Genomic DNA, 17,364 nt, shown 5'->3' with positions numbered 1-17,364 from the left:
TTATAATCAACTATTTTATACCTTTGCGACATACGCGTTAGTAAGTATTGACACCATTTGATGATCAAGTAGTTATTATACGATTAAAATACATTAAATATACTGCTCAGTTCAGGCATTCAAAACTAGTTTAAAAAATAAAACTGTACAGTGAGGTAGTTCATATATTTAACAAAGTTAAGTGGTTCTACCTTTCACGAATGATATTTTGTCTAACACAATATTGTGAAACCGAAAGCGAAAAGCGACTGCAGATCCGGAAGTTGTCCGTGCCCTTCTAAAATGGTTATCAACAAGCACGTTTCTCAACGCACATGTTCTGCACTGGATCTGCATCGTATCAACTCGTAGTGAGTTGACGCATTTCTGTGCTCATGGGGCCGTCTCGGTACTTCATAACGACACCAATATTTTACGTCAATTCAGGTGCGGAGAGTGACGCGTTTTTGATATCCACGGACTCTTAATGCTTGTTCCTAAACGGACAACAGTGACCGAGAGTTATACGTAGGTCGTGCCGGCTTTCTTCTCTCATTTTAGGGCCTCATCTTGGTCACCATCACACAGTCGTCTTGGCAGACGCGCTTCACAGGCTTCACAGGTTGATCAATCCTAAACAAGAAACGATATTCTCGACTGGCACCGACGAACACGGTTTAAAGGTAAGCGTGGCATGCAGGGAACCGAAACTGGAATGCCGCCTCAGAATCTAATTTTTTAAGACTTTCTCTTCCTGTATGCAAAAGTGGATTCTCACAATAAGTTATGCATTACACCTCTCCAGATTAGTTGCTTTCCTTAGCTAGGCACTCTATGCAGCCAGGCAGCGGAACCAGGGTTAAGCGGGTCGTCAAGGCGGTAATGCGGGCTTGATGGTTGCGAGAACTAGCAATCATTTTCGCAATGCAAATTATGAACACAGGTGCACAGGAAGGGACAGAAAAACAGGACGAGCATTCGACATCAACTGACTTTGCTGCAAAGAAACACACAACTTCGCATATATGTCGCCACTTTACATGCGCCAGATTGACACACGAATAAGCAAGTTTTTTTACTTTTATTGGACACAGCAATAGAAAAGACACCGACACTTGCTTTTAAAAACGCTGGAGGGCAAAGTGGGTACAGTTTGTGTGAATAAACGAAAATATTGCATGACATTTTTCTGATTCTTTGTGTACGTTTTTTCATTATTGTAGGAAATTTAACCTTCTAGTTGAATTTTCCCGTGACTGCATGATGTGTTTCAAAACGACATTAAAAGCGCAGTATTGTGCACATTCAATCTTAGTAGAGTGATTTAGATGGTGCATAAATTTTTATAATGGCTTTCCTGCTCGTCATCACTCCACAGATTCAGCAGGCGGCATCAAGGGCAAAGCAAGATGTACTGACGTTCTGCAATGGAGTCTCGAAGCAGTTCAAGGTATACATGCGTGTTGTGGCACAACAATTTTCTTTGGTCGCTATCTTTTTAAGCTTGCTCACTTGTCATGATGCTTTACAGGATCTGTTCGACAATACAGGCATCACTTACACAGACTATGTTCGTACAACGGAGGATCGACATAAGAAATGTGTCAGACACTTTTGGGTATGCAAAAGTAAACCAGCACTAGGAGGTGCAGGAGTGCAATGTTGCTGAGGAATACTACTTGAAAGGCTTTTTTTTTATGTTCCTCAGAAAACGCTGCAGGATAAGGGGTGGATATACACAGGAATATACAAAGGATGGTATTCAACGCAAGATGAACTCTTTCTTTCGGAAGCGGAGGTGACAGAAGTAAAACTTGCCGATGGCACTTTACAGAAGGTGAGGAGCAGGTTTAGAAAATTACCGTGGCTTAATATTCAAGATAACCCTGTGGGGTCTTGATGATGTCTTGCTGTGCAGTACAGGATCAGATTTTCAAAGTTTTGGGGATGGTATGAGAGTTTGCAATTTTAAAGCATTGGGCAGCTGGATCGCTTCCTGTCTGTAGTATGTCAGTGTTTTCACACGTGTTGCTGACTGCGTTTGCTGTGTACAGATCAAAATGCGACCTGCACAGCCTTTTTAGTGCCTGTGCTCATTGTATTTTTATGCCCTCCAGGTACAATTGTATACATTGAAGAGGGGTAGGGGCCAAGCTAACAGATAAAATGGAAAATAACACAAATTTAAACCATAGATAAGAAATATGAAACACAAATATCAAACTTTAACAATTCATGCAAATGCAAACGGAAGTTAGCATTTAGAAGTTATAGTTAGTTATAGAAGTTAGCATGTAATGAATATGCAGGAAGTGTCCCAAAAACTATAAATATATAAATTACAACATGAAACTGTACTATGGCGATTCTTTGCTAGACCGCGTAGATGACCATTCATTTTTAGGCGTTAATTTTCAATCAAATTTAAGCTGGTCCCAACACATGAACAATGTAAGAATGAAGGTAGCGAAGTCGATTGGCATGTTGAACTGCTTACGCAACTTCTCAACAACCAAGCTAAAGCGGGAATTGTATTTTTCAATAATTCATTCACATTTTAGTTATTGTTTGTTAGTATGGGGAACAGGAATTAAGACCGATAATGAGAAACTTTTCACATTACAGAGAAAGGCAGTAAGACTACTTCATTAGGGATAGAATATAGACTCATCAGAGCTCATGTCAAAGTATCACGTTCCGCAATTTCACTTTATTTACAAGTTAAAAGTGTCTGTGTACATATAATATGAAGTATCGGGAGACTGGGGCTGATTCAGCCGTCACTACCTAAACAGGAACACCAGTCATGACCTGCGTAGAACATACATAGTTCTTGAAAGAACACGTACTGATTATGGTGTGCAGGCAATTGATTACCAAGTCATGAAATTATGTAATGAGCATTCTGAAATGAATAGAATTGGCATGATCGTGCACCAACTCTAAAAATTTTAAATTAAAAACTCGGTCCTTCTTTGACATTTAGAATAAATTGATATTTTGTGCACATTTGATTGGACTGTAGTCTCCCACACGATGTTTAGATATGTGTGTGCATATATGTATGTGTGTGTGTATGTATAATATGTATGTGTATGTACTATATGTATATATGTGTATGTATATATGTGCTGATGTATGTAAATGTGTATATGAGTGTGTAAATGCATACCTGTATGTATATATCTGTGAGCGAATTCGCATGATTTTCTTATTATTTTTTGCTTTTTGTGCACAGATGGGTCAACTGTGTCAAATAGTATTACTTGTTGTTCTAGGCATCTTCTAGTGCAGAGCTTTGTTGTCAAGCTGATGGCTGCTTTTGTGAATATGTATATTTCATGCAAATTTTTTTTTCCATTATATACTGTGAATGTCAATTGAGCACTACCGTTGTTACGCCCAGCGTGAGCAGGACCTCGTCCGGAAGCAAATCACCTCCTATTGTCCTGACCGCGAGCAATGCAATTGTATTGCTAAAAAAATGAAATAAATTTAAAAAATATAAGATTTGATTAAGAAGAACACTCTGCCAATCTCGATAGCGATTTTAAAAATACTACAAAGCAACGTAATTAAAAATCTGTGAACAGGGTTGTGTTGAGCCCACATTTCTACAAGCGGACTTGTGTCATACAAATAACTCTGTATGTTAATGTCATCATTTCTGCTCCATATATGCAGTGATCTCCATAATTGTATCACAGCGCATGCCACATGGGCCGCCGCTGTGTCTTTTAATATTGGATTCATCACGTTAGGTCAGCGTTGAATCTGGCCATGCAGTGGAATGGATGGAGGAGAAAAACTATTTGTTCCGATTATCCCATTTCCAAGAAGACCTGCTTCACTGGTTGAAGTCTTCAGGTAAATTAAAGCATATGTTTTTTTTTCCCATGAAACCTGTTCCTTGAATAAGATTTCTTCCTCCTCCTATCTCTCTCCCTTCAAGAAGTGCTGTGATGTCGCCAACCTTTCATATTTTTTTTTTCTGTTTGTTGTTCAGAAGGTATAGTGAAGCCTGCAAAGTTTCAGAAGCTTCTCATGCATTGGATTGATGGTGGCCTTCAAGACCTTTCCGTATCCAGAAAGAGCACACGAGTTCATTGGGGCATCCATGTGCCTGAGGACAGTTCACAAACTGTGAGTGGTTGCTTTTTCAAAAGGTAGCATGGCACAAGAGAGAGAAAACCCCCTAACGATTCACCAACATTCCGATCAGCATAGTAGATTTCTCTTCTTTTCTGCTGTGCTGTGCAAGTAATTGACCATTTTAGTACTTGGACTGATGTTGATTTGAGATGCTGCTGTCATCTGCAGTATCGACTATCAGGGTGATGAAGCTTGCTGGAAATAAGGCAGTGCCTTTCTCATAGGCATGCTTCCATATACATTCTGCTTTCTTTTTGCAAAGCAGTATTTTTTACCACAACATACATATGGTCATTCTGTGTAAAAGTGGCAGTTTTGAGGGATATTTGGAGGTGTGGTGCCTTGAGGGCTATTTTTCCATGATAGCAATAGACTATTTGTCCATTGCCACCATGAGATCTGTCAATCTTTGAAGTCATTTTTTTCTACTTATATAGCCTTTGTATTTCTGTGCAAGTAAGCATGTAATTGTGAGCAGAAACCTGGAGAAACCAGGTGAGCAGAAACCTGGAGACTTACAAAGAGGGTTCAGCTTAAATTGAGGGCGACTCAGCGAGCAATGGAAAGAAAAATGGTAGGTGTAACCTTAAGAGACAAGAAGAGTGGATTAGGGAGCAGAGTGGATTAGGGAACAAACGGGGGTTAAGGATATCATAGCTGAAATCAAGAAGAAGAAATGGACATGGGCCGGGCATGTAGCGCGTAGACAGGATAACCGCTGGTCGTTAAGGGTAACTAACTGGATTCCCAGAGAAGGCAAGCGGGTTAGGGGGAGACAGAAGGTGAGGTGGGCAGATGAGATTAAGAAGTTTGTGGGTATAAATTGGCAGCAGCAAGCACAGGACCAGATTAATTGGTGGAACATGGGAGAGGCCTTTGTTCTGCAGTGGACGTATTCAGGCTGATGATGATGATGATGAAGCATGTAATTTGCATTGAACAATTTGTCTCTCATATGAGTAGTGGTTCTGCAATGTCCTGAAATGTATCCATAATATCTCTATGCAGTAAAGAAGCCAGATTGCACTTCAGGAATTATAAATGCCTGAGTTCACTAATGCCCGAACCTTATAAATGCCTAAACTTGGGCAGTAACAGTAACTTTCCATTTTCCTAAGTTCTGCCAAAGCAGCTCGCGTACTAGCTGTTGTTTCTATCCATGGCATAAGCGGTCTTTACAAAAGTCTGCGAGGCAGCCATGCTAGTCAGAAAAATCACGTGACAGCTTGTTTCCTCTTTTGAAAATTTGTTTACAGCACTGAATATTTTTTATTGTCACTACATATGCAGTGAATTATAGGTACATACAATTCATTACACTGGCATACGCTACAAACACGAATGTGTTTACAGGTAACCTTGCATTGAACACATTTGGCAATGCCATGTCACAGAAACTGCTTAGAGAGTGCTAGGAATGTATGAAACAGATTAGTAAGGTATCGCATATACTAGATTTTTTTGTTGGTCACCATCATCTTGTGTTGTAAAAGTGAGCTGCTTACTGAAAAGCTGTGCATGGTAAGAAAATAAATCTACTGATCTCTCCTCCACTTTCGTTGTCTTTTTGTTGTTTTTACAGTCTAACCCTGCAATTGAATCAATCAGTGACATTGAAGAGAATTGTCTTTCTCTTTTGTTATAGTCTTCAAGGGATGCAGGGCACTTCTTGCTCCATCATGATGGTCGAATGTTTTTTAAAATAATTTTCCTAGATGGTCACAATATTTTACTCTGGGTTTTGAATGTATGGAATGTAAGGTCGGGGGGGAAAAAAATAGAAAAAACATCATCATAATCACTCAGAACTGGAAAATGTTCAGTGGTATTTCAGAGCGTGGTATTCCTTGAAGCATGTGTATATGCATAGTGCCTTATCGTAGTCTGCATAAAAATGTGTGTCTCTTTTCCCTGAAAGCGAGGAGCTGTGATGGCACACGCACATTACTATCTCAGTGTGTGGCTGCCTCGGACATGGTAAACAGTAAACGAGGAAAGCGAGAATACTTCGTGAGTGTCAGTTATAAACAAGCTAACAGGATTGCCAATAAAGATAGAAATCAACTTCCATCGCCGCTGCTAGGGAGTGCTGTCAAAGATAAAAATCGAGTTACATGTGCCTCTGTTGCGATAAGGCAGTGAAATCAAAACTGTAAATAAGCGTGGCCTGTCAGCATTGTTGCAGCTTGTTGATGCGTTGATACTAGAAATCAGTTTAGTTTATCTTTGCAAGAAGGTAATTAATCAAAATTCAAATTCTTCTTGTGAGTTTTAGAAGGTGGCAGCACCTCCCAGTGAACATGCATTGCCATGATTGCACGAAATTTCAGATGGAGGGTTGAAAACTTACGCTTACAACAAAGGCCTTGTGGGACAGAAAACTGCCGTTGTACATGTATGTCGAAAATCCTCAGACGGCTAATATAATTAATTTCCTTTCAATCATTCTATAGTTCAAGTTGAAATGAGGGTGTGCATTTGTTTACTGCCAGTTTTGGCTGATGTGTGACATTATAGTGCTTGTATAGGAGCTGGCCTGTATTTTCTACTCCATACATAGCAATTGTTCTGAGTGAGAATCTGGGGACTCTCCTTTCCTTGCAGATTTACGTGTGGCTGGACGCACTAGTCAACTACCTCACAGTTAGTGGTTATCCAGACAAAAACCACGTGTGGCCTCCCGATTGTCAAGTCATAGGAAAAGATATTCTCAAGTACAAATGACTGCTTTTCTCGCAATTTTGTAGCTGTACTAAAAACACATGACTCTGCCTTGTACATGACGATACCTTTGAACATTTGAGCATTCTTTCCAAATGCAATTTTAAGGGAATTCATTATCTCACTCATAGTAAGCTCTGTTCGAATATCATTTCATTTGAGGCAATATTGCTCTACAAGTTCAGTTCAGGCACCCTGAAGTTTTGTTTCACTTTTGTCAAGTCTCTGTATGCATTGTCCACATTTTTTAGCAGATCCTCAACTGTTGTGGTGGCACTGATGTAATGGCAGGCTAAGCATTTCATTGTTTCAATTAAAGTGTGTTTGATGCCTCTGGACACTAATGACCTTTTGTTCGGTCTGTTCACACCTTGCATTTTTTTTTCTAAAAAGTAGTATGCACGTACAAAAAAAAATGCGTCATATTTCTGCATGGCATTTCGATTATCGCTAGGGATGGTGAATGGTAAATTTTAGGTTCAAAACGAATTCAAAGTGAATACCGATTTAGTCGAATAATTATGAATGGAATAATCTGAACATAGCATGCAGTGAATACTTGTTAATTAATTGTCACTGGGACTGTGAAAGTTGATGTATGATGCCATAACTGCTTTATTCTTCCAATTAAGCGGGTGTTCAAATTAACGAAACATACGGAAAGGGGGATGCAAGGAACTTAGAACTATTGAAAGTAATCAGCGGTGGTCATCTGCTGTACTGCCTAGCTTGCTGCCCCAGGGGTTGTTTTTTCCAGCATTACCTGGTCCTAATTGTGTCAGAAACAAAAGGAAATGGCAGGCCTCGCTGCCATCAGTGTAAACGGACATAAATAAATCAAAATAAAAAAGTGGCCTGGTGGTGGGCTAAAGTGTGCGCCTGCGGAAAGGAAGGCGTGCTTCACTGCAATACCATGGTGACACTCGGGTAGCAAATCATGTGCTCCTCACAGCGTCAGCTACCATTCGCTGATTCTTTCTGATAGAATATTTAATTTAACTTAATAATGGCTAAAAATGGAATTTAATAACGGCCAGTGTGATGGAATTCGCGATTTGTTTTGACTCGAGAACATGATTTTTTTTTCTTTTTTAAAGTTCTCGAATTTGAGTTTTCGGAGTAGGCATTGCAGGCAAGAAGCCTGCCAGCGGTGCAACTGCGCAAATTGTAGGAGCAACTGCCAGTCAGAGGTTCGCGTGAATTTTTAAAATTCTGTCAGACTGAGATTTATTAATATCCTTATATTCTCGGCAAAATGGCTGAATCATGATCGATGTGCAAACGCTACGAAAAGCATGCAACATGCTGCTCGCATGTCACTGCTAGGTTGCAGGGAAGCACTTTTTTTTTTTCGCAGCTGCACATTTTAGTTTATTACAAGTATATATATATTTTCTTGAGCTGGAAGAAGCGAGGCTGGGGTGCTTCACTCGTCACTAGTTAGTATCACTACACTGCATTGCCTTGTTCCTAAGGGCCATCGTTTCTGCGGATTCGGGACAAAATTGGTATCAGGAATAGGCACATATGCACCCAAAGTTTTTGAATTAACTGGACTGGTGCCGACCTCCGTTTCAAGTTAACCACTCAAACTTGCATCACAAAACACAGGACCGCCAAAATCCTTCGAATTTAAGCAGAATTTTGAAGTAATCTAGTTCAAATCAATGAGGTTGTATTGTATTACACATTTTAAAGAAAAATGCCATGTTTCTCATTACCCAACAAACTTGTACAATATAATAAAGAATTGGAACCAGGCCTGTGCGAGTGCAACTTTTTTGGTTTGAGGTATAAGCAACTTTGAGTAGCAGTATTTGAATAGTGGGAAAGGGCAACATAAAAGCTGTAAATTATATATAACATTTTAAAGTTAGTTATGCTTGGCAGATAGTGGTCTGCATAACAAGCTTGTAATCTTCAAAAGTTTGGGGCAGCCTTACATTGAGGGCGCCTAGCCCGAAGGAAGTGTGGAGATGTGCTGCCTTCTTTGTTTCTTTATTTCTACTTATTTCTTGCTCTCTCATTTTCTCTTTGTTTCTCTCTATGGTTTTTTCCTTTCTCGACCTTTATATTTTGCCCTTGCTTTGTTTTTTTACTTCCATTCTTATGCGTGGTTTTGCCTGTGTTTCGCCAAGCGCACTAGTTGTTTTTTTTTCCTGGTGATGGTAAGTTATCATCGTCAAGGTGCTTGAAGGACTATAGGGAGACCTTGGTGCTAGGGTGTGCTCAATATTCTATGCTAGAGCTTTACACCAAAGAACGACAATATCGCACTACAGCATATGACAGCCGGCCCTCTCAAGTGCTCCGCACTTATAAAGCAAAATAGTCCAGGTGCAGCTTATGTTGAAATGCAGGTTACCTTGAATTGTGGCTTCACAGCAGTGCAATTTTTTTTTAAAGCTGGTTTTATGGCACGATGGCCCCGCTGTGCAGTGAAGCTGCTTTTTTAGGAGTTACTTGCTGTAATTTATACACCTGTTTTTGTTCGTTTCGATCGGGTACTTCGAAATTTTAGAAGTTTTAAATTCATGCCAAATTGATTTCGAATAGTGCTGGAATGTTCGCTTGAACCTTCGCCAGCGCTGCTTTTTTGCTTGTTAGGTGGAATACCGGAGACATTTTTGAAAGCTCTTCTCTAACCGAATGTTTACCTTTCATAAACCAACATCGCCCAGATTCTACAAGTATACCTTGCTACAAACCGACATGTAATGTGCAATTGCCTGTGATTTGTGCATGTTTGAAGCTGTTTGTCACATAAAAGAAGTATGTTCTGTACAAATAAAGAAATAACCATATTTTGCCATGCCTACTTGCACAACAGCTGTGTCTTGTTTTGGCCAGATTTCATGGCATCTATTGGCCTGCATTTTTGATGGCAGCTGGGTTAGAGCCTCCTCGCAGCATCTTGTGTCATTCGCACTGGACTGTGAACGATGAGAAGGTGAGTACACTTACACTTCTCTCCTTCTTTGACCATTCGTAGTTGTTCCTCTTGCGCATATGACTTGTGCTTCCCAGATGTCCAAAAGCAAAGGGAACATTGTCTGTCCTTACAAGAAAGTCGACAAGTACACGGCCGATGGAATCCGCTACTTCTTGCTCAAGGAGGGCGTACCTCATTCTGATGGCAGTAAGTTGAGAATTCATTTATTGCTGCATCCTCCCGAAGGTAGTCTAGTGTCTGGAAACAATACAGCTTCCAAAGCATTATTGTCTGTTCAAAAATACGTAAGCTGCTGGTGAATCAGAGGGCGAGTGCAAGTTATCATGTACAGCCAGATTTTTATTCACTAGTTCGTTTTGCATACTTAGTCAAATGATATGAGATTAGAAGATTGCGTGTTAGTGCATGTGCAATTATAAAATTCCCAGATTCATGGTTGATGAGGCCAACTTGTATACTACACTGAGGTACATGCAATAAAAAATGCATTTTTGTTAAGTAGCACATTCAGTTTGTTGTGGCTATTTTGTAAGTGGTCATTGCTGTGCACTATATTTAGAAACAACTTAAAGAGTCCGGATATGCCCCCACCTAGTCGACTGAAACATGACGGCTAATAGCCTTAGTAACTAAGGAAATAGTCCCGCTCATCCTCACAGCAGTGTTCTCTGAAGGTGTGATCACTGGCCATCTGGCTCAATCTGGAGTGCATGCCCCATTGGCGAAGGATTATGTTCGTTCACTCTTGAGAAGGAATTGCTGTAAACTTCTAAAATTGTGTCAGTTAATAGTTATTCATGAGTTATATTTTATTTCTTTGTAGTGACTATTTTATACAGTGGCATACTTTTGTTCACATGATAATAAAAGGAATTGTACTAATACAGCAAAACACATAAAGCTTGGCTATCAGGGAATGATGTTCTTGTTCAGTTTAAATTTCTTTAGTTTGGTTACTGGGAGCAAGGAGACGCAACTTGCACAAATATGAGCCTATTGACGGTTTACAGTTAAATCTGTATATAAGGAAATTGCCAAATTCACGGGAAAAATTCGTTATAGAGAGGATTTTGTTATATGCAGGTTCAGTATGAAAATTCTAAAAATAAACGCACAAGTAAACAAATGTGTAACTGAACGCAGAGCAAACCCAAAACAACAGGTACCTGCTTCACAGCTAAGTCAGCGAGTGATGCCCCAGTGGTACAGAGGCCACAACTCTAACCTTGTTAGGCTCTATAGTGCTATGTCAGTGTCATCTTTTTTTCTCTTTTGCACGCCACGAAGGTTCGTTTGCCACGGTACGCGTATGCTACTGACAGCATGTACATCGAAAGAGCAATCATGTTTTCATTGCCGACAACGTAGAATATCGATAGTGTGGGTGGCTTCATTTCGCACTGCGTATAAACCATTAGGTATATTTAACGTCTGAGAGAAGGAAGCTTCCTCGACCTATTGTGCACAGTAATGTCACAGACTTCGAAAATGCAATTCGCGTTATGTCAGGGTTTGTCGTCTGCTCCACAATGTAAATGTGATTAACAAGCTTTTGTGGTTTGATTATGTTCGTTTTTCGAAGTGCCTGTCCAGCTGGGAGATTTTTTTCAAACAGTGCACGGCACTCCAAGTCCAGCGCCAGAGCCCTGCAGCTGCACGGAAGCGAGCGGCAGTGGTGTGAAAAGAAAGGAAAACGTGCTATGTTGTCACACCCAGGTCCCGTTATTTAGGGGAGGCGATCGCCGGGCTAATTCCAAGGGCCGAAGTATTGGCCCCCCGAACCGCACCACGAAAGCGTGGACAATTTAGAAGTGGTCCTTTTTGGCGCGCCAGCGGACGCCGGTTGTGGCCCAAAGAACAAGTCAGAGCCGAGAGTTGATAAACAAAACAAACATTATATTCTCAAAAATGGAAGATCGAAAACAATACACAAGAATGCACACTCCACAATAGTTACATACAATACGTCACCAGTCAAACAACGTACTACAAAGTACAAGCAGCCAGACTCGATACAACGGACACAGACAACAATACACACTACAATGCAGTCGCATGCATTGAACAACCAAGACACTTAAAGACTAAAGAGATAGAAAACCTATTCAGTCCAAAGTTCTTGGAACCAAAGTCTAGATGATACTCTTCCGAGAATCACTCACTCAAAGTCCAGCGTTGTTGTCGTTCCGCGCCCTCGAAGTTTCTCTTCCAGGAAACCTCGCCGAAGTTTCTCTTCCAGGAAACCTCCCGTCTTCAATAGGCCACTCTCCAAGCTTCAAACTTCTTCGCCGGAACACGTCGGCTTCACACACGCAGCTGTCGCCACGCGTCTTCGCTCGATAGCGGTAAACACACACTCTTGCCTGTAGCTCGAGTCGTCACTTCTCTGGTGGAAATCCTCTTCATCTCCTGCTTTGTCTCTACGGACAAAACCTTCGCCGACTACACGGCGGAATCCCTTCGCACTCTGGCGTTAACTTCCGTCTTCTCCTGATCTCTCATCTCGGCTGCTCGGTTAAATACCTTGCGCGCGACATTCCAGAAGGTTCTCGTCATTTCGTCGGCGCGATACGACGCGAAGGCTGGGAAGAGGGCGAGACGGTTGGAATGCCCTCCACGGCCGATGACTCAACTCGGTATGACCACGCCCCTTTCGTTCTAGCACTTTCGCGGCCTATCTCGGCCGCCGATGTGGGGTGAGGAGGTTCGTCGGCGAAGCCACGCTTCCAAGGGGAGAGCGCGTGCCCGGGGAGCCTTGGATGTTTGTTTTCTTTTTTTTTTTCTTTTGACCTCCCGGCGTCTCTTCCGCGCGTTACCGCAAGAATTTGGCGGCGCGCCCATTTTTAGCACTCGTTCTGTGACATATGTACATCCCCAATTTTCCTTTTTTGTCCGAGATGGCACTGCCTGTCTGGAGTCGCAGCGTCACCAAGCATTGCTTTGGGTCCCTTATAGGGAGCACTCGCTCTCGCCTAGGAATCGTAGGGGCCACGAACGCACCGTGCGTGCTGCTGCCGCTTCGCGCTTTGGTGGCGGCAGGGTAACCATGGAATATGCATGCTCATGCCAAAATGACAAAATCCATGGCGAAATTCCCGATTGTTCCTGGTAGAAATTCTTTATATCAAGGTTGCCTTCTATTGTTACTTTGTTACATAGAGATCGCAGATACGTGTGCATCTATGGAATAACGGCGAGGAATAGGAAAACTTTGTTTGATTAAGGAATTTATTATATAGAGGTTCATTACAAGCAGGTGTAACTATATTCATATTCATGGGAGAAGGTGATGGCAAATTTTCTGGTATCAAGTGTCTGTATTTGAAAAAAAAAAAGAGGATTCCTTCATTAGAAAGGCTGTATAGTGTTATACTCACACAGTATAATGGAATTAAGTTCTGCCAAAGTTCGCTGCATGGGAGTTCATGAATGGGAATAATTGTTATCTATCCACTGGTGCAAAACTTCGAGGAGATTTGTTACATTCACTCTCCATGTGACACTGAGTTGCTGATTAATTTTTTCCTACCCACCAGCTTTCTGGTTAGCTCATATGGCGGAGCAACCGGACCTGATTGGCCCTGCCACGGTGATCTAGTGGCTAAAGTACTCGGGTGCTGACCTGCAGGTCGCGGGATCAAATCTCGGTTGCGGCAGCTGCATTTTCAATGAAGGCGAAAATGCTGTAGGCCTGTGTGCTCAGATTTGGGTGCACGTTAAAGAACCCCAGGTGGTCGAAATTTCAGGAGCCCTCCACTACGGCGTCTCTCATAATCATATGGTGGTTTTGGGGCATTAAATCCTATATATCTATCTATGAACCTGATAGGCATTTGTCCAAGGTTTGGACCAAGATGAATTTCTCTTCAACAAAGGAGCCTTCAGAAAAGCTAATGCAAATTTCCTTTTTATATTTTATGGTATGAACTGATGTATGCAAATTTTTTTCTTTTTGGAATATTTGAGATAATACACTTATATTCTCGATTTTCGCCTAGATTTTAACAACACAAAGGTACAGCGGCTGCTGAACGCTGAGCTGGCCGACACTTTGGGGAACCTCCTCAGCAGATGTACAGCACCAGTCGTGAACAAACATCAGATATTCCCATCGTACGATGCGGAGTCTTTTGAAAACTATACTGATGGACAGAAAATTCTCGATCAGCTACATGACCTCGCAGGTAATTCATTTGTTATTTTTTAGTGAAGCTGAGTTTTTAGTAGTAAGTATCTGGTCACGAATCGATTTTGATTTCATGTGCACTCACTATTTGAGCAAACACTGTGCTAGTATGTCAGTTTAAGGGGTAAAGTAATGGGCTGAGCATACAATTACAGCTGGAAAAAGCTTCAAGAACAAAGGGCAGCCAGCTTCGAATCTAAAGCTTGGCACATTCCTTTATTTTGTTCTTGTACATACGTGAATGTAAGTTGTTGTATAACAAACTATAGAAAAAAAAGCAATAAAAAGACTAGAAAAAGGCAAACTATTAAGCACACTATTCTAACATTTTCAAGATTTTTCTAAGTTCATGCTTCAACATACAGTCAGTGTTTGATTTTCGCAATCTTTAGGGTGTGCAATATCATTCGAGAACGAAATTTTCTTATAACATAGCGTTGTGACTGGAAAAAAAAAATCCAGCTTTTTTGCTTTGCATATGGTTTAGTTGCCACTGCTATATACAAGATAGCTCTGAAGGCCTGCCAGTGCACTTGTTAGATATCTTAGCAGTCTCAGTGTGACATTTCATAGTGGCTGCACTGCTGTAGTATAATTTAGAAATACTTCTTCACCAAAAAAGATATTGTGTGCTTGGCCACACAACAGTCTTGCATTGCGGTGAAGTTTAGTTTTGGCTCCAATCGAATTGTTGTTCAAGAATGCTATACCAAGGTTATGAAAAAGTCATCATAGCAGAGACGGTAGCTTCTTGTCAGCGCCATTTTAAATTAGCGAACATTGTAGAACATAGAAAAATTGAAAGGCTAAGAATGTCAGCACTCATAGTTTTGGACAACTTTATACTGAGGTTCCTCAGGATACATGGTGATACATGTAAACTATATTGCACGAATAAAAAGGTTGGTTTGCTAACTGTATTTATGAGTTTATAAATGTCTAGTCTGTCACTGCATTTTATTTTTAATCACATAATCATTTAGCTATTTCTGCCTGCTGTATGCATACGCTGCCGACCATAGGCAGGAATCAAAAAGAAAATGAATGCTGCTATGAAACAGACATTTTGCAAGATCAACAGAATGACCAGCTGAAAACTTGTTGCTCTGCATATGTGTAAAGTGGGAAGGAAATTGGAAGAGAAATGCAGCTAAAAAAAAATCACCCTGTATATTTAACTTTTTTTTCTAAAGGTTGTGCACTTGTAAACAGAAACATTATAGTCTGGGGATTGCAGCTGGCACCACTGCTTTTCTTGTGCCCTCATTCTGTCAAGTGCATCAGAAAGGAGATTAATAGATAGCACAACTCAGGGCAGATTGCCGTATTTAATTAATTGTAATGCTAGACTTCTTTCAAGGTTTTGCAAAATGTCATTGTGATGCAACCTTTCCTTTTATTGTCTTCTCGCCACACAACAGACAAAGTGAAGGACAGGTACCTGGTAGGAAACATATACCAGGGCATCGACGAGGTGATGGCCGTGCTACGGCAGACCAATGCGCTCGTCCAGGAGGCTAAGCCCTGGGAGCTGGCTAAAAGTGATTCTGGCGAGGCGCGGCTGAATGCAGTTCTACACGTTGCTCTAGAGGTTCTTCGTGTGTCGGGCATTGTGCTGCAACCGGTCATCCCCACGTTGGCCACTAGGATTCTGGACAAGTTGCAGGTACCACGTCTATCTTCTCATCTTGTTGTAATTACTGCAGTCTATCAAACACTCCCCTGTTCACGCATTGCAGAGTGCCTTTTCTCTCTGATGGCAGCGGAATTTGGTGGCAGCGGAATTTGGCATTGGTTGCACAGGCTTGCCATGTGGCAAACAGTAGCTTCCTGACTTTTCTTTATGAGAGGAAGTCTACTATATTCGACTTTTCTTTAAAAAGAGGTTGAGACAGGCGTAAGGATGAAAATACCACTTTTCTCTCCAATAGTTAGCTCATTTTTTTTTTATCAACTGCTGCACAAAAGAAAGAGGAGAAGCTTGCACTGGCTGAAGTAATCTGTTTCACATCAATGTTTGTTTTTGTGTCAGATATGTTCCTCATCCATCATTAAAGGCTGCACAGGGATACACAAGCCAGTGACAAAAAATGAGAAGAATGAATAATTTAAGTGGATCGCTGTAAAATAATGCATTGTAATAGCATGTTGGGTAGTTCTCATTTTTGCGGCTTGAACAGCAGAGGCAGCAATTTTGGGCAAATGAAATTGTTAGTGCTACCCTGATGCTTTCTATACTTTCCTTTAATTCTCCCATTATTGCACTTTTGATGTATGTGCAGATGTGATCTGCATACTGGACAATCAGTTATCTTGCCATCGTCAGGCTTTCTAAGCAGGCTTGGTTATTTTTGTGCAGGTGCCTACTGAAGAACGATGTTGGGCAGATGCCCAGTCACCGTCTCTTAACCCACGGCCACTGACTACTGACCGCACACACGTATTTGCGAGACTCAAAGTCCAGTCGGCAGCAACGTAACGTAGTCATGCCTAGGTTATTTTCTTCGGGTCTTCTAAGGTCTGATGCAGGCCTTTAGCTAATGTACAGTAGTAATAGCAAAACAAGTAAAAACTTCATCTGTCTTTATTTTACACATGAATGACTTGTGGAGCGGAGTGTGCCATGTAACTACATACAAAAAAACGCTGTGCCACTTCCGCAACATCGTGCAGTCGCTGCTGTGTAAAGAACAATGCACAGAAATAAAATTCACATGAGTGTTGAAGTGAGGTGATAAAGCACTATGCTTTTATTTTTTTTTAACAGCCTTTTTCATAATTGTTGTACTAGTAGAAAATTAAAGCAAAATGCAGACAGTTCAACTCCAGTGAACTTTATTTCAAATAAACAGGACCAATGAAACCACCAATTAAAACTATCATTGACACTTTTGTTATGTCTGATGAGTTCAACAAAAGTATATGAAGTGTACGGAGAAAAGGTGAGGAACACAAAAAAAAACGACACAGCACTTGCAAAATGTAGCGCATTTCACACACACACAAAAAAAAAAACGAAATGTAGGTTGGAGTTGTGTCGGAAGAAGCATCGAGATATTACTTTATTCAAGGGGACAACTTGAGAAGAGTGTGAGCGCTGAAGACCTGAGCCGGAGAGGAGCACCAGTGGTGTGACATTAGTGTAGTTTGCTTCGTTGTAACTTGTGATCGTGCAGTATGGTATTCAGCCAAATTATGGTGAGACAACTATGAAGCGCATCTTCATAAGCCATAGAAACAATTTTTCTGCTGCCAACCAAGCACGACACCACGCTACAGCAGCAATGATCACAAAAACTTTGAAGGACATCACTAACTGTTGTAATAACTATGACCCTAAGATTTGTGTATGACAATGAGACTTGTATAGTTA

General features: G+C 41.0%; 1 protein-coding gene across 1 annotated transcript; it reads left to right on the top strand.

Annotated features, from left to right (window-relative positions):
- The first annotated feature begins 268 nt into the window (after positions 1-268).
- MetRS-m (Methionyl-tRNA synthetase, mitochondrial) lies at positions 269-16,587 on the top strand. Its single transcript, XM_037429965.2, has 13 exons — positions 269-426; positions 541-662; positions 1,358-1,429; positions 1,511-1,597; positions 1,688-1,816; positions 3,741-3,846; positions 3,986-4,122; positions 6,736-6,845; positions 9,703-9,802; positions 9,880-9,991; positions 13,804-13,989; positions 15,413-15,657; positions 16,351-16,587. The coding sequence occupies exons 1-13, from the start codon at positions 375-377 to the stop codon at positions 16,468-16,470; spliced, it is 1,578 nt and encodes a 525-aa protein (XP_037285862.2). The 5' UTR covers positions 269-374; the 3' UTR covers positions 16,471-16,587.
- The last annotated feature ends 777 nt before the right edge of the window (positions 16,588-17,364 follow it).

Source organism: Rhipicephalus microplus, chromosome 1, assembly GCF_043290135.1.
Source record: "Rhipicephalus microplus isolate Deutch F79 chromosome 1, USDA_Rmic, whole genome shotgun sequence".
In the NCBI taxonomy this organism is placed as follows: Eukaryota; Metazoa; Arthropoda; class Arachnida; order Ixodida; family Ixodidae; genus Rhipicephalus; species Rhipicephalus microplus.
Note: the sequence above shows the minus strand (reverse complement) of the source record. Positions and strands in the feature narration are given on the sequence as shown.